Genomic DNA, 26,106 nt, shown 5'->3' with positions numbered 1-26,106 from the left:
AACAAGCAGCTCTCCTTATAATACCAGGAGCTGTGCAAGCAATGTTCTTTTTTAATCCATAGGACTGAAAAATCCTGGGTTGTGTCATTTTGCCAACAAATGCTGAATTCCACGCAACTGTAAATTTCAACACTTCTTTTTCTATTTTCCATTTGAAAATTTTCTTATTTTCCATTTCCATTTGACATGTTTTTCTACAATTGCAGATTATTTGATTGGAAAGGTCTCTAGCACATTTTTATTTTACTTTCCTTCTAACTTGCACCGCAAATACACCAGATACAACAGAAACTACACAAATATGTTTCCTGTCCAAATAGCCAGGGGCTGTGAGCAGATAGCATATGCCTCAGACACAGGCACAGGGATGAAAGCTGGACTAGGAAGTAGTAACCATAGGGAATGAAGCACTTCCTCCTGGAGTGTTTTCTCAGGCTGTACATAGGGAGCTTTATATGATAAAGTGATCAGGAGGCCACTGTGACCTACTTGGTGACTTACCAGGAAGCCCTGGCTCACCCAAATTAGGACTCTAGTGTTTGGTCACCTTCCAGGACAAGGCCATTGTAAAGTCAGAGCGGTTTCTGTCCAGGAAGGTGAGAGCCAGGGTGTGGTAGCACACAGGGAAAGCCTGCAGTCCAGGGTGCGGCAGCAGGAAGGAAGCTTCCTGGACACTGAGCCAGCCCACATCTTGCAGGCTCTTACAGGGCCTGGCAGCAGATGCCTAGGATCCTGATTCATGCTGAGACTTTGTTAATTCTAATTCTATGCAGCCGAGAAGAGCACACAAGCACCAGGAACTGGCAAGGGAGGAAATGTAGATTTTTTTAAGTTTTGCAAATAAAATCACTTTGTTCTAATTACAACACCACAGAGCAGACTTAAGAAAGCCACATAAACATCTGTCCAGTTTCAATCTCAGTAAATTTCCATGCTGTCGAATGGCCATGCTGGAGCTGTGAAGCTTTGGCCAACAGGTTTTATATGTTCACTATTAATTATATTTTTATTCACTTTTTTGCCTTAGCGATAGAAAAAAAAACTTTGATGGAGTTGAAAGTAGCAAAATCAATAATTATATACCCTCTTCCATGACTCATATGACCTTTTGCCTACATTCCATTCCTTTTCTGCAGGGTGGCCTCGTTCCTCACCTATGAAGAAGTTACTGCCCTCCCCCTCTCCTTTTCTTCTTTCCCCTCCCCTTCTCCCTTTTCTTCCTTCCTTCCCCTTACCACCTCTCTTCTTTAAAAATATTTTTAATCATATTTTTACTTTTTTTCGTGTGTGTCTTGTGTGAGCACATGTGTGGCAGTCGGAAGACAACTTCGCTCTCCCATGTGGCTCCTGGGGATCAGATTCAGGTCATTAGGACTGGAGCCACTGTTACCCACCGAGTCACCTTGCTGGCTTGTCCCTCCTTTTGAGACTGGGTCCTATGTAGGCTGGCCTAGAATCCACTGTATAGCTTAGGCTGGCCTTGAACTCCAGTCCTCTTTACCTCAGCCTCACCAGTGGAGGGATAAGAGAGGGAAATTTACCATGTTCTTGGGAGGAATCAGGTGGACAGCACTCACCTGTGGTCGTATGACAGGAGTGGTCAGGCCTGGAAGGAGCTATAAGGCTGGGACTACTGAGGCCAGGGTGTCTTGGGAGCTAGTGATGTTCCTGGCCTGGTGGGAGGACTCACAGTCTATGGGTAGACTCTTGTGTAAGGCACTAACAACACAGATCACTGTCATCTTTCTCTAGGGGAAATATCATTGATTCTGCTCCCCCTCTCTTGGATTTCTACCAGGCTTCAGCTTAGAACAGTGGTTCTCAATCTTCTAATGCTGCAACCCTCATGTTGTAGTGACTCCCCAACCATAAAACTATTTTTCTTGTTACTTCATAACTAAATTTTCTGCTATTATAAATTGTAACATAAATAGCTGTGTTTTCTGGTGGTTTTAGGCGACCCTTGTGAAGAGGTACTCAACCCCCAAAGGGATCACAGGTTGAGAACCACTGGCTTTGAAGCTTAGCTCTTCCAAGTGAGCAAAGTGGCTATAAACACATTCATCCCATGCTATGCTGATGGAACATCTTCCAGAAGATTTGTTCTTTAAGAAACTTACGACACTTAGTACGGCACGACTACCTTTGGGGATTTCACCTGTAGACATTAGTGAGATAAATGCTAAAGTGTTCAGTCCAGGATATTTACCCAAACTTTGTTTATGGTTGTAGAAAACAGAGAACAATCAGGGTCATCCACACGCAGACGAAATTCAAGTGACGCCATAGAGTTGGAGCCAAGCTCTGAATAGGTCCTTGTGCTGTTGTGAAGGAGAAACTGTGTATATATGTCATATGTATAAATACAAAAGGCATATATACACTGCTGTATGTATGTATAAAATATATGTATACACATACATGATATATATTTAGTATGATAAGATGTCATATTGTAAAAATAATCTGTTTATAAACAGAAATGTTTTACACCTCTCTGACTGCGGTTATTATTTGTGATTTTGACTTTTTTCCATAACTCTCACTTAGATCATAAGCTGTGTACCAGGTTTTTTCTTCTGAACCACCAACCAGCTCCCAAATCACGACACAGAGACTTATTAGCTATGAATGCTCAGCCTAGCTCAGGCTCATTTCTGACTCACTCTTTTAACTTAAATTAACCTATTTCTCTTTATCTACCTTTTGTTTTTGGTCTTTTTACTTTTCCTTTCACATAGCTTACAGTCACTGCTTCTTGGGTCTGGCCCTGGGCATGCCCCCCTCTTTCTCCTCATTCTCTTCTTTCTTGTTCTTTCATTCCTAGATTTCTCCTCCTACTTTCTCTCTCTGCCCATCAGCCCCATCTATCCTCTCTCTGCCTAGCTATTGACTGTTCAGCTCTTTATTAGACCAATCAGGTGCCTTAGGCAGGCAAGGGGAAACAAATGCAACACATCTTTATATAATTGAACAAGTGGACCAGATCTTTACACAGTTAAAGTCATATCTGTAGCATAAACAAATGGACCGAGATCTTTTCTGGTGGGTGTGAGGAGGGAGACCTTGTGCTGAGCTCCATGTTACTGGCATCCTCCAGACACAGCTCTTGCTTTGAGAGGTAAGGAAGCAGTAAGTTTAGTTTCCTTTTGGGAGAAGGGAAGCATCCAGGGGCTGGGGAGATAGCTTAGTGAGGACAATGCTTGTATTTAAGTGTGAGGAGCTGAGTCCAGATCCCCAGCACCCACAGGCACAGCAGCTGTGCCTGCTGGGGAACCCAGGGGAGAAACGGGAAGCAGGGACACGAGGGTCTCTGGAAGCTGACAAACCCACTAGCTCGGTCTATGGGGCAAGGCCCTCGGCCTGTGGAAATGCTCTTTCAAACAAAAGGTAGAAGGCATTTCTGAGTCACCTCAAGAGGTACAGTGCAGCTCTCTGGCAAGCAGCTCTGTGTGCTGGCTGGAGCTTGTTTTTCAGCTTGCTTCTGTTCCAGTGGATTGTCACAGAGAAGCCAGCATTGCGTGGAATGAGCAAGCACGGAAGTCGGCTTGGGGAATGTGCCAGGTTATAAGTTTTCCTGTACAGTCTGCAAGGGATGAAGAGGCTACGTTTATTTAGCTTTCTCTTTTCCTTTTGTAAAACGTAGTTTACTTGTTTGTTTAGCAGTGGTTCTCAGCCTGTGGCTTGAGACACTTTGATATATCCCCTATGACTTGATTTTTTTCATCTCAGAGTGAGCCTGGTCTTCTGAGATCTTTAAATGCCAACAGAGTCAGAAAATATCTCGTAAATGGAAACTGAGTTTTTTAAAACAGCATTTTTATTCCTTAGCAAATCTTGAAAACTGGCTTCTATCTTTTCCCCTGTGAAACTTTCAAGGTTTTAAATACATTTTGGCTTTAAATCATGGCCGTTTTCTCACTACTATTCACTACAAGCGTAGGAAGGAAAGAGTGAGGTTCAGGAACTCTTCAGGATGGGTCTAGCGAGAGCTTGAGTCAAGTCTGAGATGCCCTGGCGTAGGTGGGCCCTGGCATCTTCTCTATCAGCTGTGTCCCACGGTTCCCGCAGAACCTCCTGGTGACCCTGGGGCCTTCCTCTGCCTCCCGACTGTCTCCCTCTGTTCTCTCCTTCATGACACGCCTGTCATTCTCTTTTCTTTGGCTTCCCATTTCCCACTCTGCTATTGCATTTTCCTCTTCTAGGAAAACCAAACCAAACCCAAACCCTGTTTCTTCCTTAGTGTGGGCCCCCTTTGTTCCCTGAGCTCCTTGACTGTGGTGTTTTCTGTTCCTCTTCTCTCTAACTGAAGAGTGGGCCCCCAAGTTACTAGTAGTGCAAATGCTCCACACTTCAGAAGTTCCAGATGGAGCGTCCCATGTGACAGACACACTCTGTGTGACTGAGAGGACACAGCTGCCTCATCGACCTGCAGCACAAGGCAGCCAGCTGGGGCATGCACTTCTCTCCCTCGGCTTTCACAGTCCTGCTTGCTGAGCAGGTTCCCACCACCCTGTCACACCTCTACTACGCTACTAAGCTACCACCCTGCTACCATCCGCTACCACCCCGTCTGTCTCAGGAGCTCTCAGAGAGATGGGTAGAGAAGGAAGTGGACCCAGAGCGTAGAGACGCCTGCTCCTCTCCCTTTGGGATCCATCTACATGGTCAGACCCAGGGGCCATGGGCAGATGAAATCCAGACTGCGGCTCTAGCAAAGGGTGTGAGGTAGGTGAGGTAGGGGAGGGTAGCAGAGGAGCAGGAAAGGCAAGCTGAAAGCCTGGCTGAGGAGAAGCAAAGCACACGCAGGGCGGAACTCAGCCCTGTTGCTGTAGCGGGAGAAGTGGACATGGGTTTTGTGAACACCTGTGTTACAGAGGAAGGCATGAGCCCGCATTGCCAGGTCTGACTGTCTCTAGCTTAGGGCCTGGGCAGAACTCGGTTAAAGGTGTCTGGTTCTGTTATCCCTTAGCTTTGGTGGAAGAAGGGTTCCAGCAGCCCCATGAATACCTAAATCCATGGATGTTCAAGTCCCTTCTGAAAGTGGAGTGCTGTTGCATATCACCTATGCATGGTCCTCCTGGGACTGTCTCTGCAGTGCCCAGTGCAGCAGATGCACAAACAGTTGTGGGTTGCACTGTTTGTACATGCTCAGTGAAGAGGGAGTATTCCCTCACATCTGATAGATTTAATAATGGCTGATTGAATCTGCAGATGTGGAACCATGGGCACAAAGAGCCAACCACATTTGGAATAGGTTGATCTGGCGTCTTGCCTGGGCTGCCCAGCTTACTCCTATTAGTTGGTCGCTATGGCAACAGCATAAGACCAGGTTTAAGCTCGTTACTCTCCAAGTTAGCAAGTCACTCAGTTCCAGACACAGTTTACTTACTTACAGTGACAACAGGCTCCTCCACATAGGGGGATCTGGCCCATGGTGGGTGCACACAAAGTAATGAGGACAAAGCATACTGGGCCATTTGTGTGACTTGCTCCCTCTCCTGGTTGTGGGTCGCACCTTCTCAGTGCTTCCCATGGAAGGTCCTGACCCCAGCTTTGTCCTGGCAACATCAGTATCTTCCAGCCCAGAGTAGGGATGGTCCTTAGGTCTTCTGAGGTCCAAAATTCTTTCCTATCATTGGAAGGCCTCCTTGCCTGTCCTACTGATTTCTAAATGGTTTTTGTTTGGTTGTGTTTTTTTAATCAAACATGCTTCAGTTACTTATTTCTAGTAAGTTCCCTGTCTTCTGTTGTGACACTGTGTGACAGTCGGCCCCTGACTTAGAGAATGCTTTTCTGCTAGATGAAAGCTTCCTGGATCCCCAGGACATCTCTGGAAGGATAAAAAGCAGTTATTGAGGTGACTGATCCATGCAGATGTGTGTACAAATGTGTGTATATGTTTCATCACATGGACCATTTTCCTTTTGCCTTCTCCTCCTTCCTCTCCTCCTCCCCTTTCTCCTTTACTCTTGGCAAGTTCATACTGTTTTCTTCCCTCCCTTATACGCTGCCTTAAACTCCTCCCCACTCTGTTGTCTCCTTTTAACAAAATGGGTATATTGATGAAATTGTAAAGTGTATTTATTGTTTTCTCTTAGTCATATCTCTGTATATCAATACTTCTTGTGCAGCATGAAGCATTTCTAAGTCACTTCGAGAAGCGTGGTGCAATTCCCTGGCAAACACTTGAGCTCTGTGTGCTGGCTGGAGCTTGTTTTTCAGCTTGCTTCTGTCCCAGTGGATTGTCACAGAGAAGCCAGCATTGCATGGAATGAGCAAGCACGGAAGTTGGCTTGGGGAATGTACCACATTATAAGTTTTTCTTTATAGTCTGCAAGGGATGAAGAGGCTACGTTTATTTAGCTTTCTCTTTTCCTTTTGTAAAATGTAGTTTCCTTTCAGGTCTAGTAAGGTGAACATTCAAACTGTCTAGGCTCCCACAAAGCCAGTACGTGCAGTAGGATAAAAAAAACCCATTGCCATTGTTCTTGAGTTCTCAGTAGTCCTCATTGTCCGCTATGTTCAGAGAGTCCGTTTTTATCCCATGTTTTTTCAGACCCAGGCCAGCTGGCCTTAGTGGGTTCCTGATAGAACATCCCCCTTGTCTCAGTGTGTGGGTGCACCCCTCGCGGTCCTGAGTTCCTTGCTCGTTCTCTCTCTCCTCCTGCTCCTGATTTGGACCTTGAGATTTCAGTCCGGTGCTCCAATGTGGGTCTCTGTCTTGGACTTCCCACAGGTCAGGGAACCCTGATTGCTCTTAGAGCTGATGAAGGAGGGGGACTTGATCGGGGGAGGGGGAGGGAAGTAGGAGGCAGTGGCGGGGAGGAGGCAGAAATCTTTAATAAATAATAAATAAATAAATAAATGGAAAAAATGTAGTTTCCTTGTTCGTTTAGCCTGTGGCTTGAGACCCCTTTGATATATCAGACATTTACATTCCAGTTCATAACAGTAGCAGAATTTCAGCTGTGAAGTAGCAGTGAAATAATTTTATAGTTGGGGTCACCGCAGCATGAGGGACTGTATTAAAGGGTCATAGCTTAGGGAAGTTAGAACCACTGGGTTAGCGTGTTTATATGTACACATGTGTGCGTCCACGTGGGTATACACGTCCCACAGTGTATGTGTGGAGGTCAGAAGATTCAATGTGTGAGTCACTTCTCTTTCTATACTGCATAGGTTCCAGGGATCAAACTAAGGTTTGTCAGCCTTAGTGGCCGGCTCCCTTATCCACTGAGCAACCCAAGCCCAGCTCTCTTTTTAAGTTGATGTCACTTTTTCCCTTAGAACAAAAATATCTTTTGATGCTGAGACCTTGTTAGCCTTAGCACTGTTTCTAGGGTATTTTCTTTTGCTCTAAAATGATTCCAGCAGCAGCAGGATATCTCTCTGTGCTGATAGCCAAGAGAAGGCTTGTGTCTAAGAAGCTAAGGATTTGCCTACAGATTTCACAGCTGTCTGTAGTGTGCACACCTGGTCACAGCCACACTGGGCCCCAACCACAGGCTCTCTGGGGACTCTGCCAGTAGTAGCCACAGCTCCCACCCTCTGACGTCAGCCTCATCAGAAGTTATAGAAACCTTTCCCCACCTGCCCAGCTCCTTTGTTTCTGAATGTACTCATACCCAGACAGGGAAGAGAGTGCGTTCTCAGCAGATGCCAAGAGCTGCCACTACAGATGACAACTCCTATGACACACTGACCATAAATCATGGAATGTTGTCCAGTGTATCGCTTTTTATGCACTTGAATGTGCTCTTGCATCTAGTTTGATCTTGTGTGAGCACACACCTTAGGTTATGAAACCTGTCCATGTTGATCCATATGACTTTACTTTCTTGTTTTGATGGTTCCAGGGTTGGCATTTATATGGTCATTGTAAAATTGAATTTCCACATTCTCATGTTCTACTATTGGACATAATATTGCCATAGTGTAAACATATCAGGTCCAAGTGTTGCATGCATGGTATAAACAAACATATCAGGTTAAGTGTTGTATACATGGTGTAAGCATATCAGGTCCAAGTGTTGCATGCAGAGTTCTGTGACATACTTAGAATCAGCATTATATTTTCTAAGAAAATACCTACTAAATAGGAATTTCCCCTAAGTCTCAAAAGCACAGGGGCAACTGCTCCATCTGTGGAAGGTCTTATATATCATGTTTGCCAGGTGAATGGAATAAGGCAACCCTGAGTATCAAGAGAAAATCCTTCCTTACTTATGTAGTATTTGGGGTATAGGAAGCAAAGATAGCACCCGGAATTAGGAAGATGCTTAGGGAATGAAGGCAGAAAAATGAGAGGAAAGACGGGGGACTAGGTTCGGCTCAAGAAAAGTGAGTGGAGCAAGTCCTAGTGTGGAGGCCTGAGGGACGGGGTTTGGGGGTTCAACCCACAATAGCCTGTCTCTCTTTCGTAGAATCCTTAGCTGCTCACGAATGCTTACTCTTCTCCAGATGCAGACCTCATCCCGTGGGTTGAGTCTGGATTGAGTTTGCTCTGTGCTACTTGCTGGCACGGACCAGGTTTCTCCCCAAAGTCCCCTTCTCAGCCAGTGTGCAGGGAGATTAAAAGTGGCTCCTATAGCCACCAGGATGCCTGGAGCCAGTTCTCCTCGGGCCACTGGCTCCAGTTCCCCGTTGATCCTACACTCTCTGTGGTGGTCTGTCTGTCCATTCTGCCCACCTCCTTGGCTCCTTTCAACTTTATGTCCCCCTTTGGTACACCCCTCTCCGGCTCTCGTTGCTCATCTATCCCACATCCTATCTGTGGGTCTGTCTGAACACCCTGCCCACCTCCTTGGTTCCTTTATACCTTATGTCTCCACTCTGGTCCACCCGCATGCCTAAATATAACACCTCGCAGATGGATTCCAGCAACGGAACTCAACTTCTAACCAAGGCTCAGCAGGGTGTAGACCCACTTCTTGAAATCCGTCAGGTATGGAGCGTATGGAGTTCATGCCAAGCCATCTTCCTGCCTTCCATTTTGCTACGACCCTTTCTACCCCAGAGCTTCCTAGCCACTTCCAACACACTGTCCTGTCAGGGAGAATGCCTGCTGGGGTCTTCACAACATCCAGGACAGTCAGGTGGGAACATCTGAGACACAGGCAAGTTCTGTTGTCCAATAGTTCCCTTGCCCTTCTTACAGTAGAAATGACTTATTTTATGCCAAATAAGCATATTCCAGCACATTCCTTAAGTTCTGGCTGCCTCCCAGCACTGCCCTTGTCCAAGTAAAATGTAGGTGGTGTCCTGACCCAAATATTCCTGCAGGTTAACCCAGAACACACGGCGCCTCCTCAAGGCAAACATTTACTTAATTGCTTTTGTTACGTTTGTTTGTTTGTTTGTTTTGCATAGCACTTTTGAAGCACGAGACGCAGACATCCAATCAGAGAGCAATGGCAGAGCCAAGACCTGAAGGTTTAGTAGGAGGGTCTGCAGGCATCTTGGGGGCTGTGGTGAGGTTTCTGTTGGGGCCATTTTGAGTTGAGGGGAAGTGAGGTTCCTCCAAGTGGGATATCAGGTAGCCTCCTGAGTGTATAGCTGTAGAGTTTATGCGAGAAATTGGCTGGAGGAGGGCACAGTCGTCAGTGGTGTACAATGGCAGTGGAGTGGGGGATGGGATAAAGGATCTTGGAGAGTTGGAGGAGGGAAGCGGCTGAGCTAGCTCATGGCCATTTGGAGCTAGGTGCCTGGGATGGGAGAGGTGTGGAGGGTGGGAAAGAAGGGGCGTGGCTGGAAGGAGACAGTTTTTCCTCTTTTGTGAAATAACAGACACTTTTAAAAGTTAATGGTATGGATCCATAGAGGACTGGGAGAGTGAGATTTAAAGTGTGGAATGAGCTTTTGACAGGCAGTTTCTCCCTCCCATGATCCAGAGGGAAACAGGGTGGGTGTGCAGGCGCTCTGTAGTCAGGTTTGTGTAAGGGAAGGTATGTGTGTGTGCGTGCGTGTGTGTGTGCATGCGTGTGTGCATGTGTGTGTGAGTGTGTGTGCATGTATGTGCGTGTACATATGTGCATTGTGCATGTGCATGCATGCATGTATGTGTGCATGTATGTGGGGGGAGTCGGTGGGTGTGCATATGTGCATGTTGTACATGTGTGTATATGTGTGTGCATATGCATGTGTGTGCATGTATGTATGGGAGGGGAGTGGGTGTGTGTGCTCTCCTGACTGAGTGTGAGTACACACGTAATGTTTGTGTGTGCGTAGTTAATGCTGATACCAGCAACAGAGAAAAGGCTGCCTTCAGAGTGGAAGAAGCAGAGATAGATGCTGAGTGGAGCTTGGGAAACAAAGACAGTCAGAGTCAGGACCCAGGAGGCTGAACAGTCAGACCATGGCAGAAGATGGAGTCCATCTTCAAGGTCACTGCTGAGGCTTGATGCTGCTCGCTGCCCCTTGTCCTGGTCACTTACTTAGCCCTGGGTCTGGATACTGGGCTCAGTAGGCCCCTGCTGGGATTAGAAGCCACACAGAGCTGCTATCTGCCCTGCTTCTGGAAAGAACCTTTTAGTGTCTTTGCCTTTTTGTGTTTCTTGTTCTAGATGCAAAGTCTTGGGAGGAGACATCAGGTCACTGAGCCCCAGGCTGGGCCCATCTGCCTTCCCTGTAGGAGCTGGGGAAACTGGCCCGAAGCATGTAAAGTGGGAATTCTCCTTCTGTTCACAAAAACATTCAGGTGGCAGGAAGGACATTTAGATTCCCAGAAGTCAGAGGAAAGAAAATGCCTGAAATGTGGCCTGGCTCTAGCCAGACTCTGGGCAGGTACTGAAGGATCCCGTGTGGCATCCACAGACCTGGAGGACAGGCGTCTAACCCCAGAGATCAGCTGTCATGGTGACAAGCAGTAGGACATCTTGTGGGATGCATCTAGAGGCAAGAGGATTAGGAATTCAAGGCCAACCTGGACTACATGAGGACCTAAACCCCAAAATAAATCAACTAATGAGTCTCCACACTTTAGAGGCTTTAGTTTTCAGGAAGTAAAGACGACAAAGGTCAAAGGGCATTCTAAGCATATTTGGTTTGAAGTCATACTTCACGTGACAGCTGATTCTCAAAATAAACATGCTGATAAAACTGAAGTTGCTGAGCTAGCACTCATGGCCGTCATTGCGTCTTTTAGAAATACACAGCTGTCTGTGTTTGAAGTGTTCGACCTGTCCCTGGAGCCTTCATCTCCTTCATATCGTGAGGTGCTCTGATGTAGGAACAGCTATTTACCGTGACTACTTAACCCTTATAAGACTAGAGCTGGAAAGTAGGGAAGCAGGAGATGTTGATCAAAGAATATATTGTCTCAGTTGGACAGGAAGAATAAATGGCTTAAATGGCTAGTATTTTGATTGATACAAATTAGCTTAGTTCACATTGTAGGTGGTGTGTGTGTGCGTGTCTTAGTGGTAGAGTGCTAGTGTAAAGTTCTGCCTTTAACTCCAGCACTACATAAATACTTCTGCTAGTACCACTGTTACTACTGCTGCAAGTCCTATTGAGTTCATATTTATTATGGCATCATTTTCTACTCTATTACTTATTAAAGGTGTTGCTATCCAATAAAGAATAAAGTTAGTCAACCAATTAAAGCAGGATTTTGAGAATTTACTGGTAGTAATTAAAGTCCAGCTAGTTCTCTTTGCCTTGGGTAAACATGACTACGCAACTTCCCTTTGTCCTGGGTTGTCAGGCACATTCTCTGGCTGCTCAGTTCAGTGAGTGAGTCAAATGTTGAAGCAATTTCCTTGTTAATTAGCAAAACAGCAAACATGCATAAAAAAATGGGGTTTTCTAAGGGGATCAGAACCCAGACACAAACACCCCCTGACAGTTGAGTGTAGCCAGAGGAGAGGAGAAAACACAAGACTTGCTATAGGATGGGGCTCAGAAAGTGTGGATGTTTGGTTGCTGTGATAAAATACCATGACCAAAAGCAACTTAAGGAAGAGTTTATTTCGGTTCTGATTCCAGAGGGAGAATCCAAGGAAGAAGCTGAGAGATCACAGCTCTGATAACACACAGAAAACAGAGAGTCTATTGGAAGTTTGTAAACTCTCAAAGCCCACTTTGAGCTTGAAGAATGTACTTTCTTCAGTAAGGTTGCCCCTGATAAAGGTTCTACAATCTTGACAAACAGCGCCGCCAACAGGAAATCAAGTGTTTAACCCATGAGTCTATGGGGACATTTCTCATTCAAACCACTAAACTGGGTTTTATGAGGTTTCAACAAATTCATAATCACTACTAAGTCTATTTGCAAATGTTGGTTGGAGCTAAAATGTTCTCCAATAACAGTAGGCGTTATTAGAATGACCAGAGGAATTAAAACAGGAACAACACATTAAATAGACGTTTTGATTACACATTCCTTTCTCATTGTCCTAGTTATCTTTAATTGTAAACCTGAAACAACCAAGTTAGCTGAGAAAAAGCTAGGTGAGATTGGCCTGGCGTGTTTGCAGGGGATCGGCTGTCTTGTTGATTGATATTGGAGGTCCAGCCCCACACAGCACCATTCTCTAGGCAAGGTGGTCCTTGGCTATATAAGAAAGCTAGCAAGGCAGGAGCCTGTGAGTGAGTAACCAGCAAACAGCGTTCCTCCAGGAGGTTTCAGCCTCAAGCTCTGGCTTGACTTCTTGCCTCGACTTCCCTCAGTGATGGACTGTGATCTGGAAGTGAAAGCCAAATTTGCTTGGAATGTTTTATCAATGCAGCAGAACTGAAAATGCTAAGATGATGGAAATGTCTATATTTCAGGGAGATACACCCTGAAGTATTTAGGAGCAAGTATCATGATGTCTGTCACTTTTAAAGAATTGGAACTCTGGATGGACAGCCGTTAACAATTGCACGTTTCCTTTCTGAAGTTTTCTGTAGGTTTACAGACTATTCAAAGTAAATAATTAGGAAGAGTCATTATTAAAATGTTTCTTTTGTGAATCAATATATTCACTCATTAAAGTAGAATACCCAAGTACAACCTTTTTGAGGTTCCCTCTGTACCTGCTTGCCTGCTAATATATACCCCCTGAACCCAGGAGCAGTGACACAGCTTTTAAAAGATTAGTTAATGCAGGCATTCATTCATACATCATGTATTATTCTATTCATAGAAAATTCTATTTATTTTATTCACTCATAGCAAATATTCAGTTTAGGAAGACCCTGAAATGAAATCGCGGCTGGCTGTAGGAAGTTGTAATCAGTGGCTTCAAAGAGACGCAGGGAGACATCTGTCCTATTGCTCCTGCTTACCTTGATGCCTTTTGAAGTCAAAAGTCCTTTTTAATGTCTCATCTGCTTTATCAGAACATTATTTAAAAGACTCTCCGTGTGTCTCCTAAGCAGACAGAGCCAAGCCAGCTTTAGCCTGTTACAAAAGTATTTGCGAGAAGATTACAAGTCCACAGTTTTTTTTTAATCTATTTCCCTCCCACCCCTTAATACTTGCCTTTTGCTTTTGACTCCTCTGCTCCTCTGCCTTCTGCCTTCTTAGGGCACTCTTGTTTGTATCAGTGTACCTCAAGGCTTACTCGGGTATGCTTTGAAGTGTCTTCACGGGTGGGAGACCAAATTCAGGAGTGAGATAAGTTGTTTACCCGCCTGAGCCAGGCTGCTAGCACCCAGAGATCACTCACTGCTTACTGCGCCACAGATTTGGAAGTAGGAACTTCAGAGGAGATGTACTGCTGACCTGGAACAGTGCAAGAACGGACAGCAGGTCTCCACAGTGGGGTGGCAGAGCCATCACCGCGCCAGTGGAACGAGAAGTGAATGCAGCCTTTCCAGCGCGAGAACACGTGCACACGTGTGTCAGGGAACCTCAGAAACAGGTCCCAAGACAAAAACCGGCAAGAGCACTTTTTAAAGAGGAACGTCCTGTTTGCTTGGTGCTAAATGGTGATGGATAGGCTCAGCATGTTCATTAAACTGGGCCAAGGTAGTAGGTTCACAGAGGCCAAGAACCCCATCTGTTGACTGTTTCAGTCTTTCTCCCCTTCCCCTTCCCTTTGCAGTGCCGCAGGTAGCCAAGCCTGGCTGCAAACTTGGAACATAGCTAGGGATGACCTGAACTTCTCGACCTCCTGCTTTCTGGGTTATGTGGCACTAGAGCTTGAACTATAACCTGAGTGCCGTCCCGACTCTCGCTGGGAATTTTCAGTAGCTGCGGTGCTACAGAAGAATAGCATAACACTTAGAAGCAGCTAAGCTGAGCTCAGGGTCAGCAGCCAGGAATTCTAATCTAGTGAACCTTTTGCAGGAGCCATGACTGCCAGAGTCTGGTGGCGGTGAAGCATGCTGAGAAAGATTCTTGCATTCAAGATGCTTCATTTATTGTCCATCCTATTTTCTTACCTAATGTGGTTTTACTTGGACAGGGCTGAAACGGGTGTATAAACAGCTGGAAGGGATCTATATTTGTTATAGTTGTCCAAATCAGAGTTCTCGAATTTCTCATAAATCGCTTCATTGTGCAGTTATGGCCTGTGTCTTTTGGAAGCCCCCATTTCTGCCTTTAGGTGTTGCCTTATGTTTTTCAGACCACTTTGTAATTCCTAGTGCTTCTGTTTCAAGGAGGAAGTTTTTCCACACATTGGTGGACAATATGGTATATTGCCTTAAATAAATACATACATAGATGATAGATAGATTATAGATAGATTGATAGATTGAGAGATGATTGATAGATACATGATAAATAGATGACAGATGATAGATAGATAGATAGATAGATAGATAGATAGATAGATAGATAAATGATAGGTAGAGACATGACTCTCCTAGGTATGGTGGAGGAGAGGTTTTTTGTAGATAAAATGGAGGGCATAGTCAGAGGCAGGGACATCTGGGAGGGTCCAGAGTGAACATGGCCCTGAGCTACGTGAGGAGAGGGAGGTGAAGGTAGAGCCAGGAGAGTAAAGGTAGACAAAAGGGGCCAGGTAGACAAAACAGCTGGATTATATAGGGAGGGACAGCTGAGAGAAGAGCGGGACTGTAGAAGTTTAGGGGAGGGGGTGAGGTATGCCAGCCATTCCCTGTAACAGGTAGGGACTGAGGGGTGCTGGGAGGATCCATGGCTAGGTCTGCTTTGCTATGCTAAATAGGCACCCCGGTTAGCCATTTGTCCCAGGTTGAGCTAACAGTATTACTTACAGCCCTGGTTAGTATTGTCTCCAGGTTGAGCTCACAGCCCTGGTTAGTATTGTCTCCAGGTTGAGCTCACAGCCCTGGTTAGTATTGTCTCCAGGTTGAGCTCACAGCCCTGGTTAGTATTGTCTCCAGGTTGAGCTCACAGCCCTGGTTAGTATTGTCCCAGGTTGAGCTCACAGCCCTGGTTAGTATTGCCTCCAGGTTGAGCTCACAGCCCTGGTTAGTATTGCCTCCAGGTTGAGCTCACAGCCCTGGTTAGTATTGTCTCCAGGTTGAGCTCACAGCCCTGGTTAGTATTGTTTCCCAAACTGAAAAGCACAGGCTTCAAGTGGGCAGAGCTGACTGGGATTTGGGGCTTTGTCAGGGCTGTGTCAGCGAAGGGGTTTCTGACAGTGAGGGCAAACTCTACTCTGTGAGGGAGTCAAGTGTGAGCCTGTGGGGTCCCCTTGGCCCTTCAGGAGTCCACAAACCCAGAGGCCCTTATTTTACCATTAAAGATCCGACTGGGCTAAGATCTTTTCCAAATACTTCACTCAAAGCCACATATGTTGCTATGGAAAGAACGTAGAAGCAGACAGGAAAACCTTCATCTTCCACTCAATCTGACCGCTAAAGGGATTTGCAAAAACAAAGCGTTGCCAATATTCTTATTTGAAAAAACAGCTTTTCAGTACCATGTAGCATTTGTCTTAGGATATAATGGTGCTGCATTCAGCACTGCTCTGAGGACAGACCTGACAGGTGTGTGTGTGTGTGTGTGTGTGTGTGTGTGTGTGTGTATGTGTGTGTGTGTGTGTGTGTGTCTGTGTGTCTGTATGTCTGTGTGTCGTGTGTGTGAAGGAGAGGCACAGAGAAGCTGGCTCTTTGGTGGACCCAGCTCTCAGATGAAGAAACTTCAGCACTCTGGCATCTCAGCGTGTTTATAATGTTGAGCTGAATAGAGAGGCAGGGTTGTATGCAGCTGAACAAGGAGGTAGGCTATTACATCCAAAGAAACAAGGAGGTTGGGCTTACCTTTCACAGCTGGACAAGGAGGCAGGCTTAGCTAATCTGGTTGGAGCCGTCTCTGCAGGGGACACTCTTAAAGCCCTAAGCATCCTGGTGAGGAAAGCTATGGTGGACATTTTCTGCACACACTATCTAAACCACACATGGATCCCAAATCAAGGCTTTGCCATTTCGCTCTGAGCCTCGCCAGGAGGGATGTGAGTGGGGGGACAGGTGTTGGGGGGGCTTTGCTGTCAGTGGCGGGGGAGCAGGTGTTGGGGGAGACTTTGTCGTTTTCCCGTGGGTCTGAGGCTTTGCCCATGTCAGCAGCCCACGTTCACTCAGGACTACTCACTAGGGGCTTCCTACAGAATGGGGTTCTTACTTTCAATAAATAATAGCATGTATGTTTTAAATTTCTCAACTGTAGGCAATGGTGGCCCACACCGTTAATCCCAGCACTTGGGAGGCAGAGATAGGATTTCTGTGCATTCGAGGCCAGCCTAGTCTACAAAGCAAGTTCCAGGACTGTTGTGGGAAATTTGTACACTGTAGAAAGATGTATTTGCTGTGATTGGTATAATAAAAAGCTAAATAACCAATAGTTAGGCAGGAGGTATAGGTGGGCTTTTCAGTGAGAAAAAAGAAGAGGAGGAGAAATCTAGGTGCACAGGAGAAGCCAAGAGACAAGAGAGGAAACAGAAGATGATACAGGATGGAAGAGAGAGACACCATACAACTTAAACTCTTGTATGTGGAAAAAAGGTTAAAACCCTTACTGTTATTATTATTATTACTATTATTTTGTTCCCAGGGATTGAGCCAAGACCTTGCATGTGCTTCACTATTGAGTTACACACCAAACCTTCTCTTTTTTTTCCAGGAAAGAGAACCCCACAGGGTCTGACTCCTCTTTTCCTCCCACCCTCCCTAAGTAGACGAGTTCATTGTTCTGGATCTAGTGGGCTAGCTAATGCCAGTGGGGCATCCTGCTCAGAAAGCCACTGTAGAACATGCTACTTGTGGTGTGGGGAGGCAGGGATTTGGTGAACAGGGGAGGTCTTTGCTCATTAACATGATAATACAGAATTGTTTAAACCTGTGCTCTGTTGTCTGCCCTCCCTCACCGTCCCTGGGTTGGCTCCACTTCTTTCCCTCTGTCCTCTGTGTCCCTCAGGGATGCCCCAGTCTCTGTGTAGAATGGTGCGCTTGAGCCTACACACAGCCTCTTCTGTAATTAATATGGTATAAGTACTGGTTACACACTACATTGCCAAAGACTACAGACAAGAAAAATGTACATGGTGCCATTGTGATATCCACCCCAAAGTTTTTGATCCTTGGTTGATTGAAACAAGTGGCTGGCTGTTTCTTTCTTTCTTTTTTTTTTTTACTGAACCCCAATATCTGGATTTTTATTAATTTCTATTAATCATGCTACAGGATGTAGTATCACCAATTTGGAGGCCTGATTGTATAATTGCAGACTTTTTTGAGGAAGGAGAATGGGGAATAAACATCTGGGCGTTTAGGAATTGGAGGTGAAGTGAGCAAGACCAGAGCCCCATTTTCTTCCTATGTTTGTGTCATTCTGGTCACAGGCCAAAGAATGATGACAACGACTAAGAAACGTGGCAAGAAGAAAAAGAGATCAGGGTAGATGGCACAGGGAAAGAGGCCGAAACTCAAGATAATGATGGCAATGCACGTACTGAAAGGGAAGGCGACATGGTTTTGAGGATAAGAAGCTTGAAAGGCTACAGCTGAGTAGAGATGTCTACCAGGCAGATAGAGCTTGGATCTGTATCTTGTATCCTTGGGAATCACCGACCTGTAGAAATAGTCAAAGCTATGGACAAACCAACTTTAATCCTTTCTTTTTGGTGGGCCTGATACTAAGCAAGTGCTCTACCACTGAGCTATACCCTCGGTCCAGACAAACTGTATCTCTCTTGCTTTTTCAGCTTTTCCATGTGGCCTATGTTTTAATCAAATTTGCAAATTCTCCGCGTCCTGATCTTTGGGTCTTGGAAAGATCTGTCGACTTTGGAAGCACCTACTCACCATGGCAGTATTTTGCTCGTAAGTAATCTTGTCTTCTGTGCTATGTGGGGCTTTGATTATCTGAAACAGTTTAAGACTATGGATTTAGCGTCTCAGTGGGACTCCTAAGTAGTCCTCAGAACATCGTGTTTCTCTGTCGTGCATGCCTTGATTCTAAGGACCCTCCTGCAGAATGGCGGTTGCACCCCCTTTTGTAACACCCGTTTCGCTCCTACCTGTGGGAGGCACCTGCAAGTGAGCTGCCACTCATGTTCTTCCCCTTTCACGAGAAATGAGGAACAAAGGTGGCTCTGTATGGATCCTGGGCTCCACGTTACTCATTTAGAACCTGTCATCTTTGCTAATGAAGTGTGTAAGTGTCTCTGGACCTCATGATCAATCCAAGTGGCAGCCAGTTTCCTTAGAGGGTAAAGTTTCCTACTCGAGGCATGAGGAGTTAATAGCATATCTTCAAACACGGTTATTGATGGCACTTGAGCGGAAATAGCCAGCCATTTCTTTTTCATGAACTAAAAACTTTATCCTAAGCTTTCATCTAGAAATCCAAAAGACTTTCTGGTTCTTTCTCTTAAGGAAACACAAGGCAGGGGAAGCGATCTAGGAGAAAAGATGCATAATTTGATAATGTTCAACTGTGTCCTTCCTAGATTCTCGAAGAGACTGTTTAGAACAGTTTGGGCAGGAAGCAAACATGGCTATCAGCCGGGATGACCAGCTACTCTGTGTCACGGAGTATTCCCGCATCGTGCCTCTGGAAAATGGCGAAGTAAGTGGTTTTAGGAGGCAGTCAGGGGAAGGACTAGAAAGGGGACAGGAAGCTATGACATTGTATTTCCCGGGAGACAGTGTAGATCAAGGTGGGGAGCAGTGCTTTGGAGGAAATGAAAAAGGAATCACACCAAAGACTCAGAATGAGTTGGCTTAGAAGTTCTTTTGGGGGCTGAATTCTTCCCTGGAAGTTAGAGTTTGGGGTCCAAGGTCCACCGGCTTCAGAATTCTCCCAGTGACAGAAGGTGGTGGGTGGGTCACTGATGATCTCCCCACCTTCTCACACACTATTTCCAGGACTGAGGAGGCGGGGCAGGTGGTAGTGCTAAGCTAAACCCTGGTAAAGGGACCATTGTTGGTAGGAGACACCCTAAAACCAAGTTCTCAGCAAAAAGGCGGCTTATTTACCCAGAGGGATAAAGGGCGGGAATAAGAGACAAAAACAGGAGAGAGAGGAAGAGGGAGAAGGGGAAAGGAACAATGGGCATTTGTCCTGTAGGAACAAAGACCCTCTCTGGATAGAGAGAAGACAGAAGTGGCCCCATAGGAAAATAGCGGTTTATTAAGAGAAATGGGGAAACCCATGGTAGGATGAGATGTTTAATTTTTATTGGGCATGTTAATTAGGTGAGCCAAAGGAGGCTTTTTTTTTTTTTTTTTTTTTTTTTTTTTTGCTGGAACTGAGTACTTTGATAGCCAGACTTTGGTAGTCAGCCTCAGGAGGAGGAAGTGGACTAGACCTTGGGGGCTAGTTTTAGGAATGTAGACGAATGGTTTATAGCGAGGCAGAGAGAATGAGAGAGGACAAAGCCCATCAGAGCCATGTTTGCCATGCTTTGGCTGGCCGGAGTCCCTTTACCTGGTCCCATTTGACACTGTATATGTCAGCTTTGAGGGAGAAAACAATTGTCCCCTTGGAGTTGCATCTGACCATGCTATGAAATCAGCCTGGCTGTCGCTATGCAGGGGGACAGACAGAGATGGGAACAGTCAGGGAAGAGTTCCATGGAAGTGGGGAGGCTGTGAGGAATGTAAAAAGACTTTCAAATCAACTCTGTTGGGAGTGTGAGATTTGAGAAACCCTGTCTCGAAAAACCAAAAAAAAAAAAAAAAAAAAAAAAGAGTCTCTATCCAGTATCTTCCATCTGGTGAGGCTTGGACTTCATCAGCTGAGGCATGAAAACTTGAGTTCTTGTTCTGGTCCACATTTCTTCAGCATTCAGATCAGTGGTTCTCAACCTATGGGCTGCAACTCCTTTGATGGGACGGGGGTCAAATGACCCTTTCACAAGGGTTGAATATCAGATATCCTGCATATCAGATATTTACATTATGATTTATAACAATGGAAAATTAGTTATGAAGTAGCAACGAAAATAATTTTATGGTTGGGGTCACCACAATCTGAGGAGCTGTACTGAGGGTGTTAGGAAGTTTGAGGGCCATTATTTCAGCTTCGTTTGCTCCATGCAGCTTGACAGACTGTCTTCCCCGTGCTTAGAGACACACCAGTCCCTCGTCGGCATTCATGGCTTTTTCCCTCCACAGGCACCCAGCAGATCAGAGAACAACATCATAGAGATCAGGTTTAAACCAAGAACTAGCTGCTAGACCACGTCAGTATGTCCAGGGGCTCCTTAGAGAACCAGGTGCTTTGGGGGCATAGTGTCTTGTTATTGCATTTTGAGAAAAGGACTTTGGTCTGGTGTGTCCTTTTTCTTTTCTTCTTTCTTTCTTTCTTTCCTTTTCTTTTTTTAAAGGTGGTTGTATCCTTAATAAATGGTCGTCCAGGTGCAAAAAATTTTGCTTTCTCCGACACCCTGAGGGAGTTTACTAAAGCAACAAACATCCGCTTGCGATTTCTCCGGACCAACACCCTACTTGGTCATCTTATCTCCAAAGCAGAGCGAGACCCCACTGTCACCCGACGGGTGAGTAGCATTTTGTAAGCACCTAATCAGCTGTGTTTTGTTGCTTGTTTTGCTTGTCAAATAAGTTCAATTTTTTTGAGTATTTTTCCAAGCCTGTGATCATAGGCAGAGCGTGGTTCCTGTCTATAATAGGTATGACTATTTGAAGAAAAATGAACGAGGCCCAGTGCTGCAGATCTGTAATCCAACTGCTAATGAACCAGGCCCTGTGGTGCAGGTCTGTAATCCAGCTGCAAATGAGCCAGGCCCTGTGGTGCAGGTCTGTAATCCAGCTGCAAATGAGCCAGGCCCTGTGGTGCAGGTCTGTAATCCAGCTGCAAATGAGCCAGGCCCTGTGCTGCAGGTCTGTAATCCAGCTGCAAATGAGCCAGGCCCTGTGCTGCAGGTCTGTAATCCAGCTGCTAATGAACCAGGCCTGGTGCTGCAGGTCTATAATCAGCTGCTAGGGAAGCTGATACAGGAAGACGTTAAGTGTAAGGCCTGGCTGTACTGTTGAACGAGTCTCAGGACAGCCTAGGCAGGGTAGCTGTCAATCTACTCAGTGGTAGAACCCTGGGTTCAATCCCAAAGATAAGAAAAATTGTTATATCCAAAAACTGATTGTAGTCAGTCTGGTATGGGTGCAGATGGGCTAAGTCTCGTAGTCAACAACCTCCAATGTCAGAGGCGAAAGAAGAGAAAAGAAACGCTTGTGTCTTGCTCATATCACTGTCTAGCGTGTGAGCATCAGCAGGTGAACTCAGCTCCATGCGGTCACTCTGGGTACCAGGCTCCTTGTTTCTCACAATGTCTTAGTGTCCTCCTTCAGAATCTCTGCTTCAGCAGCAGATGAACGAGGGAGGAAAGAGGAAACCCACATGCCCCAGGCTACAGAGGTCACTTCTGTTGGAAGGTCTTGCTGGTCAGAGGTTTCACTCCATCATGGCCTGGCAGCTTTCTCCAAAGCTCAGTGACATGGGGACTTTCTCCCCAGCAAAACTTCCTAGTCTCTACCTGCCTTTTTCTGGAGAATGTCCCCAGGCCTGGAGGACTGACCTTTTCTGAAAGCTGTCTCTAAACCTGGATGCCTGATTTATCTTTAGAAAGACCCTGCACAGTTCCCTGCTGGAAGCCGCTCCTGCTACACATATGATAAGTAAGACTTGTACTAGGAGCTTTGCTCTAGGACCCCGCTGTTACTAACCCAGCCTTATGACAGGACTGTGCCACTTAATGCAAATTAGAGTTCCTTTCAGGCTCCCCAGTCCTTTGTATTTCCTATACTCTGGAATAAAGCTGAATCAATTCACTGTTCATCTCCTGGAGGGCTATCTCCATCATACCTACAGTGATCTGAACCCTGTTCCCTGCTTTCTGCTCCCCCCTCCATCATGGTCCAATGCACCATCGATCTAAAAGAAGAAACAGAGCTACAAATTCCACTCAGAAGATCTGGTTCTAGTGTAAACCCTCCCAGGGAAAGAGACTACAAAATGTGACCTAGTGGGGGAGAACCCATGGTGGCGCAGTGAACTCTGTACTCTGAGGGAGATGTACAGGAACATCTCCCATTCTCACGTGTTAGGATGGTACCCTGGCTTCTAGAGACAGGGGTAGGGGCAGTAGAAGAGGTGACCTGAGCCTGCCCTTCTTCTGCATGGTCCAGCCCAATAGGAAACCAGAGAGCCAGAAAGTCTATGGCTGCTGCCGATATAGGGAACAGCCCAAGGCGAAGGGGCAAGATCCACCTAGAAAGCTAAGTGGAAGATGTTCACTGTCCCTGCTAGAGTTGGGGCATTTTATGTAGTTAATAGCAGAGAGGTTGGAGGTCGGCAGCCTGGGAAATAGTCATGACAGTTTTGAGCATTTTCCAGAAAAGTCAGGCACCTTGTCTGAAGGTGGCTCATCTGCATTATGCTCTTAGCTCTTTCTGAACCCTGGGTAGGGGGGATGGGAACAGTGATAAGGATGAGCTGAGCTCTCTGGAAAACTGCACGGTCCCAGTTCACCACTTCTCTGCACTTCCAGTTGTCTTTGGAATTTGTCAAAGATAATTTGGCTTATCATGAGTGTTGCAAGATTTGTGTGTGTGTGTGTGTGTGTGTGTGTGTGTGTGTGTGTGTGTGAGTGAATGTGTGTGTGGTCTAGTTTAGGACTGAGCCTCCCCTGGGTCTGTTGCTGACTTTGTCTGGTCTTTGGGAGTTTGAACTCTTAGCTTTAGCCTTTTGGAACATGAGTCAGGAAGGTTCCAACAACAGCCAGCAGCTGTTAACTCCCTCTACAGGTGGATCCCATCCATCTTTGCAAATATTTTCTCCCTTCCCACACCCTGGAGGGACAGATTGCACATGGTAGGCACAGAATTCATTTTTGGTAGATACATATGCTCAATGTATAAACAAGCTTAAAACACATCGTCTCATTCCAGTAGGCTATATGTACGACTTTTCTCCCCATAGGTACTTTTCTTCCCTGCATTTAAAGCATTTGATGTTTTAACGAACAAATTCTGAAAGCTTTTTTAAAAATTAAATTTGATCGAGGAATGCATTCATTTTGTAAGACAAGTTACAAGCAAGCGTGGTTCCCATTTGTGCTCAAGTCAGCAAGGAGAAATGGTACAAGAGTACAGAATAAAGGAAAAGCCGTGTCAACCCTTATGCGGGTAAAGGTCAGGGAGAGAACTTCTGTGTCACAGTCCCTGGGAGCTGGTAATCCTGTTCTCTGTCGTGCAGTACTACTACAGCATAAAGGACATCAGCATCGGTGGGCGGTGTGTTTGCAACGGCCACGCGGACGAATGCACTGCGGACAACCCTGAAAACCAGTAAGCGCGGCCAGCTCCCTCCTCACCTTGCTAGGAATAAGACTAGCTGTTGCAGTAGAGATGTGCACCCAGCTAGAGACTTTTAGGTTCTAGACTGGGAACTGGGCCCAGGTCCTCTAGAAGAAGAGCCAGTGAGTGCTCTTAACTGCTGAGCCATCTCTCCCGCCCCTGACTTCAAAATTATTTCATGTGAGGTTTCTACCACATTTGACAGTTCCCACCTCAAGATGGAATTGGCACCAATGGTGGGAATGCGTGTTAGGATCTTTCATGATTGGCATGTACTCAAACAGTCTTCAGTCTCATTTAAATTGTGCCGATAGGGAAGAATTCAGCAAGGACAATCTGGTGTGGAATGCTTGTGACATCTCTATGCATGAGCAGGAAACAAGCCTCTGCTTGAGATGGCCCAGAGACTTGATGGAGGACCCCCATTTTGGACAATCAGTGAAGTTAGTTCTAGACAGAATACAGTTTTAACCGCGAAGGTTTACCACCCGACCTCACTGTCCGGATAGTAGCAGGATCGCACTTTTGATTCTGGGCTTCTGAGCAGCCTGCTAAACAGGAGTCTGCTCACGTTCGTCTTTTGCTGGTCACAACCTAAACTGCTTAGGAGAAAAATGACAGTTGATATTAGGCGAGATAAGACCAGACTAGAGAGGCCACCCTGGAAAGGACTCTCTAATAGACTGGGTGGGAAGCATTTCTGCAGAAGATGCAAAGCCAAGTGCTACCTTATCTTTAGCCTAGACTGAGAATCAGTACAGCAGAGGCTTGATGATGCCAGTGCCGTCCAGGTGTGGGCCCACACATGCCAAGTATTTCACTGGTACTGAGCTGAAACTACCATCTCTAACACCACATAATCCAGACACTTGGGAGGTAGAATCAGCAGTAGAAGTTCAAGGTCTTCCTGAGCTATGTAGTGAGTTCAAGGTCAGTCTGGGATAAATGAGAACTAGTCTCCAACAAAATAAGACATCAAATCAATGCAAGCAAATGGCATTTCAAACTCAGGACGCCAAGGGAGGAGGTTTCCCTGAGTTTGAAGCTATACCTACAACCACTCCTTTCAATTATCAAACATGCTTTGCTTTCATGCTCAGGTTCCGATGCAAATGCCAGCACCACACCTGTGGGGAGACTTGCAATCGCTGCTGTGCTGGCTTCAATCAGAGGCTCTGGCGGCCAGCTGCTCTGGGGCAGCACAGCGAGTGTGAAGGTGAGTGGATGCTGAGATTAAGGATGGTGGAGACTCCGAGATGTCCTATATGCTCCTCTATATACACGGTTATGAGAAAGTTGAATGTATACACTGGGCACAGTAAGAGATGAACAGCAACTAATAATAAAAGACACCAGATTGTGATGAACTGACCAGTATCAACATGTTTGCTCTTGTGAGCCTTTCTTAAGAAAGACAGGGTTATAGGAACCTGAGACGCATTCACATTGACCTTGCAAGCCGATCTCATCCCCAGCATGAATCCGGATGATTTTTGAGCTGGGAGTAACAGCCATGCAAAGACAGCCTGCACCGTGCTGTTCTGCCAGCGTGGCACACAATTTGAAACATGAATTGTTAATTTTTGTGACTCTCAATTTAATATTTGTAGACTACAGTTAACTATGGGAAATGTAACCATTGACAAGAGGGAACCAGATTAAGGAAACATCGGACTTAAGAGGAAAGTATAAGAAGAACAAAGAATTATTAAGTATATACTTGGTGCTTTCATGTATGGGTAAGGCTGATTGTTTTGACATGCTGGTCTCTCTTTTCAGCATTTGTGGGGTGTGATAGTGGATAGAGGGCCGAGGGCTGATGCGAGAGAGAGATGCGAGTATTGGCCGTGTTGAGAGTAGGTGCTGCCGTGGACTATTTCCTGTGGGAGGTAAAGGGGTCAGAGAGAATGAGGAGATAATGCAAAGCTGCCTTGATCACAGGTCTGTTAGAAAGTAAGGAAGTGATGGACCTGCCCCTCAACATCTGTATGAGTTATTTTTCCTGGTGCTGTGCTACAGTTACCAACAAAACCAACTTACAAAGTAACATCTTCTTAAACCTCCCTCCTTCCATCTGCATATTGGTAACTGTGTTCTCCCACGTCAAATTCTGAGACCTTATCGAGGAGCTACCATGAGCATTATAATTAGATAGTTTGAATCAGATACTTTAATGGTTGTGTTAGGCATACTTTGACTAGTCAAGATATTAATATTATTTAATTTTATGTCCTGATCTTTTTGATTGTTTTTAATCTTTTTTTGATTTTTCAAAAGGTAGTTTTGACATTCTTTCCCAGTCATTATGAATTATTTGGTGTCACTCTTGGTGGCATACAGAATGATCACAGTAGGAATGCAAGTTAATATGGC

General features: G+C 45.6%; 1 protein-coding gene across 2 annotated transcripts in view; it reads left to right on the top strand.

The window, feature by feature from the left end:
- LOC121445218 (laminin subunit alpha-3) overlaps positions 1-26,106 on the top strand; it is a 221,174-nt gene that overhangs the window by 37,879 nt on the left and 157,189 nt on the right. For both annotated transcript variants that reach the window (XM_041647241.1, XM_041647240.1), the window contains exons 3-7: positions 18,120-18,237; positions 18,867-18,985; positions 20,748-20,918; positions 23,633-23,724; positions 24,834-24,949. In XM_041647241.1, the coding sequence (XP_041503175.1) occupies positions 18,120-18,237; positions 18,867-18,985; positions 20,748-20,918; positions 23,633-23,724; positions 24,834-24,949 (616 nt within the window). The remainder of the gene's footprint in view (positions 1-18,119; positions 18,238-18,866; positions 18,986-20,747; positions 20,919-23,632; positions 23,725-24,833; positions 24,950-26,106) is intronic.

The sequence above is a fragment of the Microtus oregoni genome, unplaced genomic scaffold, assembly GCF_018167655.1.
Source record: "Microtus oregoni isolate MIOR12 unplaced genomic scaffold, Mior012 000166F_ref0000362, whole genome shotgun sequence".
Taxonomy (NCBI): domain Eukaryota; kingdom Metazoa; phylum Chordata; class Mammalia; order Rodentia; family Cricetidae; genus Microtus; species Microtus oregoni.
Note: the sequence above shows the minus strand (reverse complement) of the source record. Positions and strands in the feature narration are given on the sequence as shown.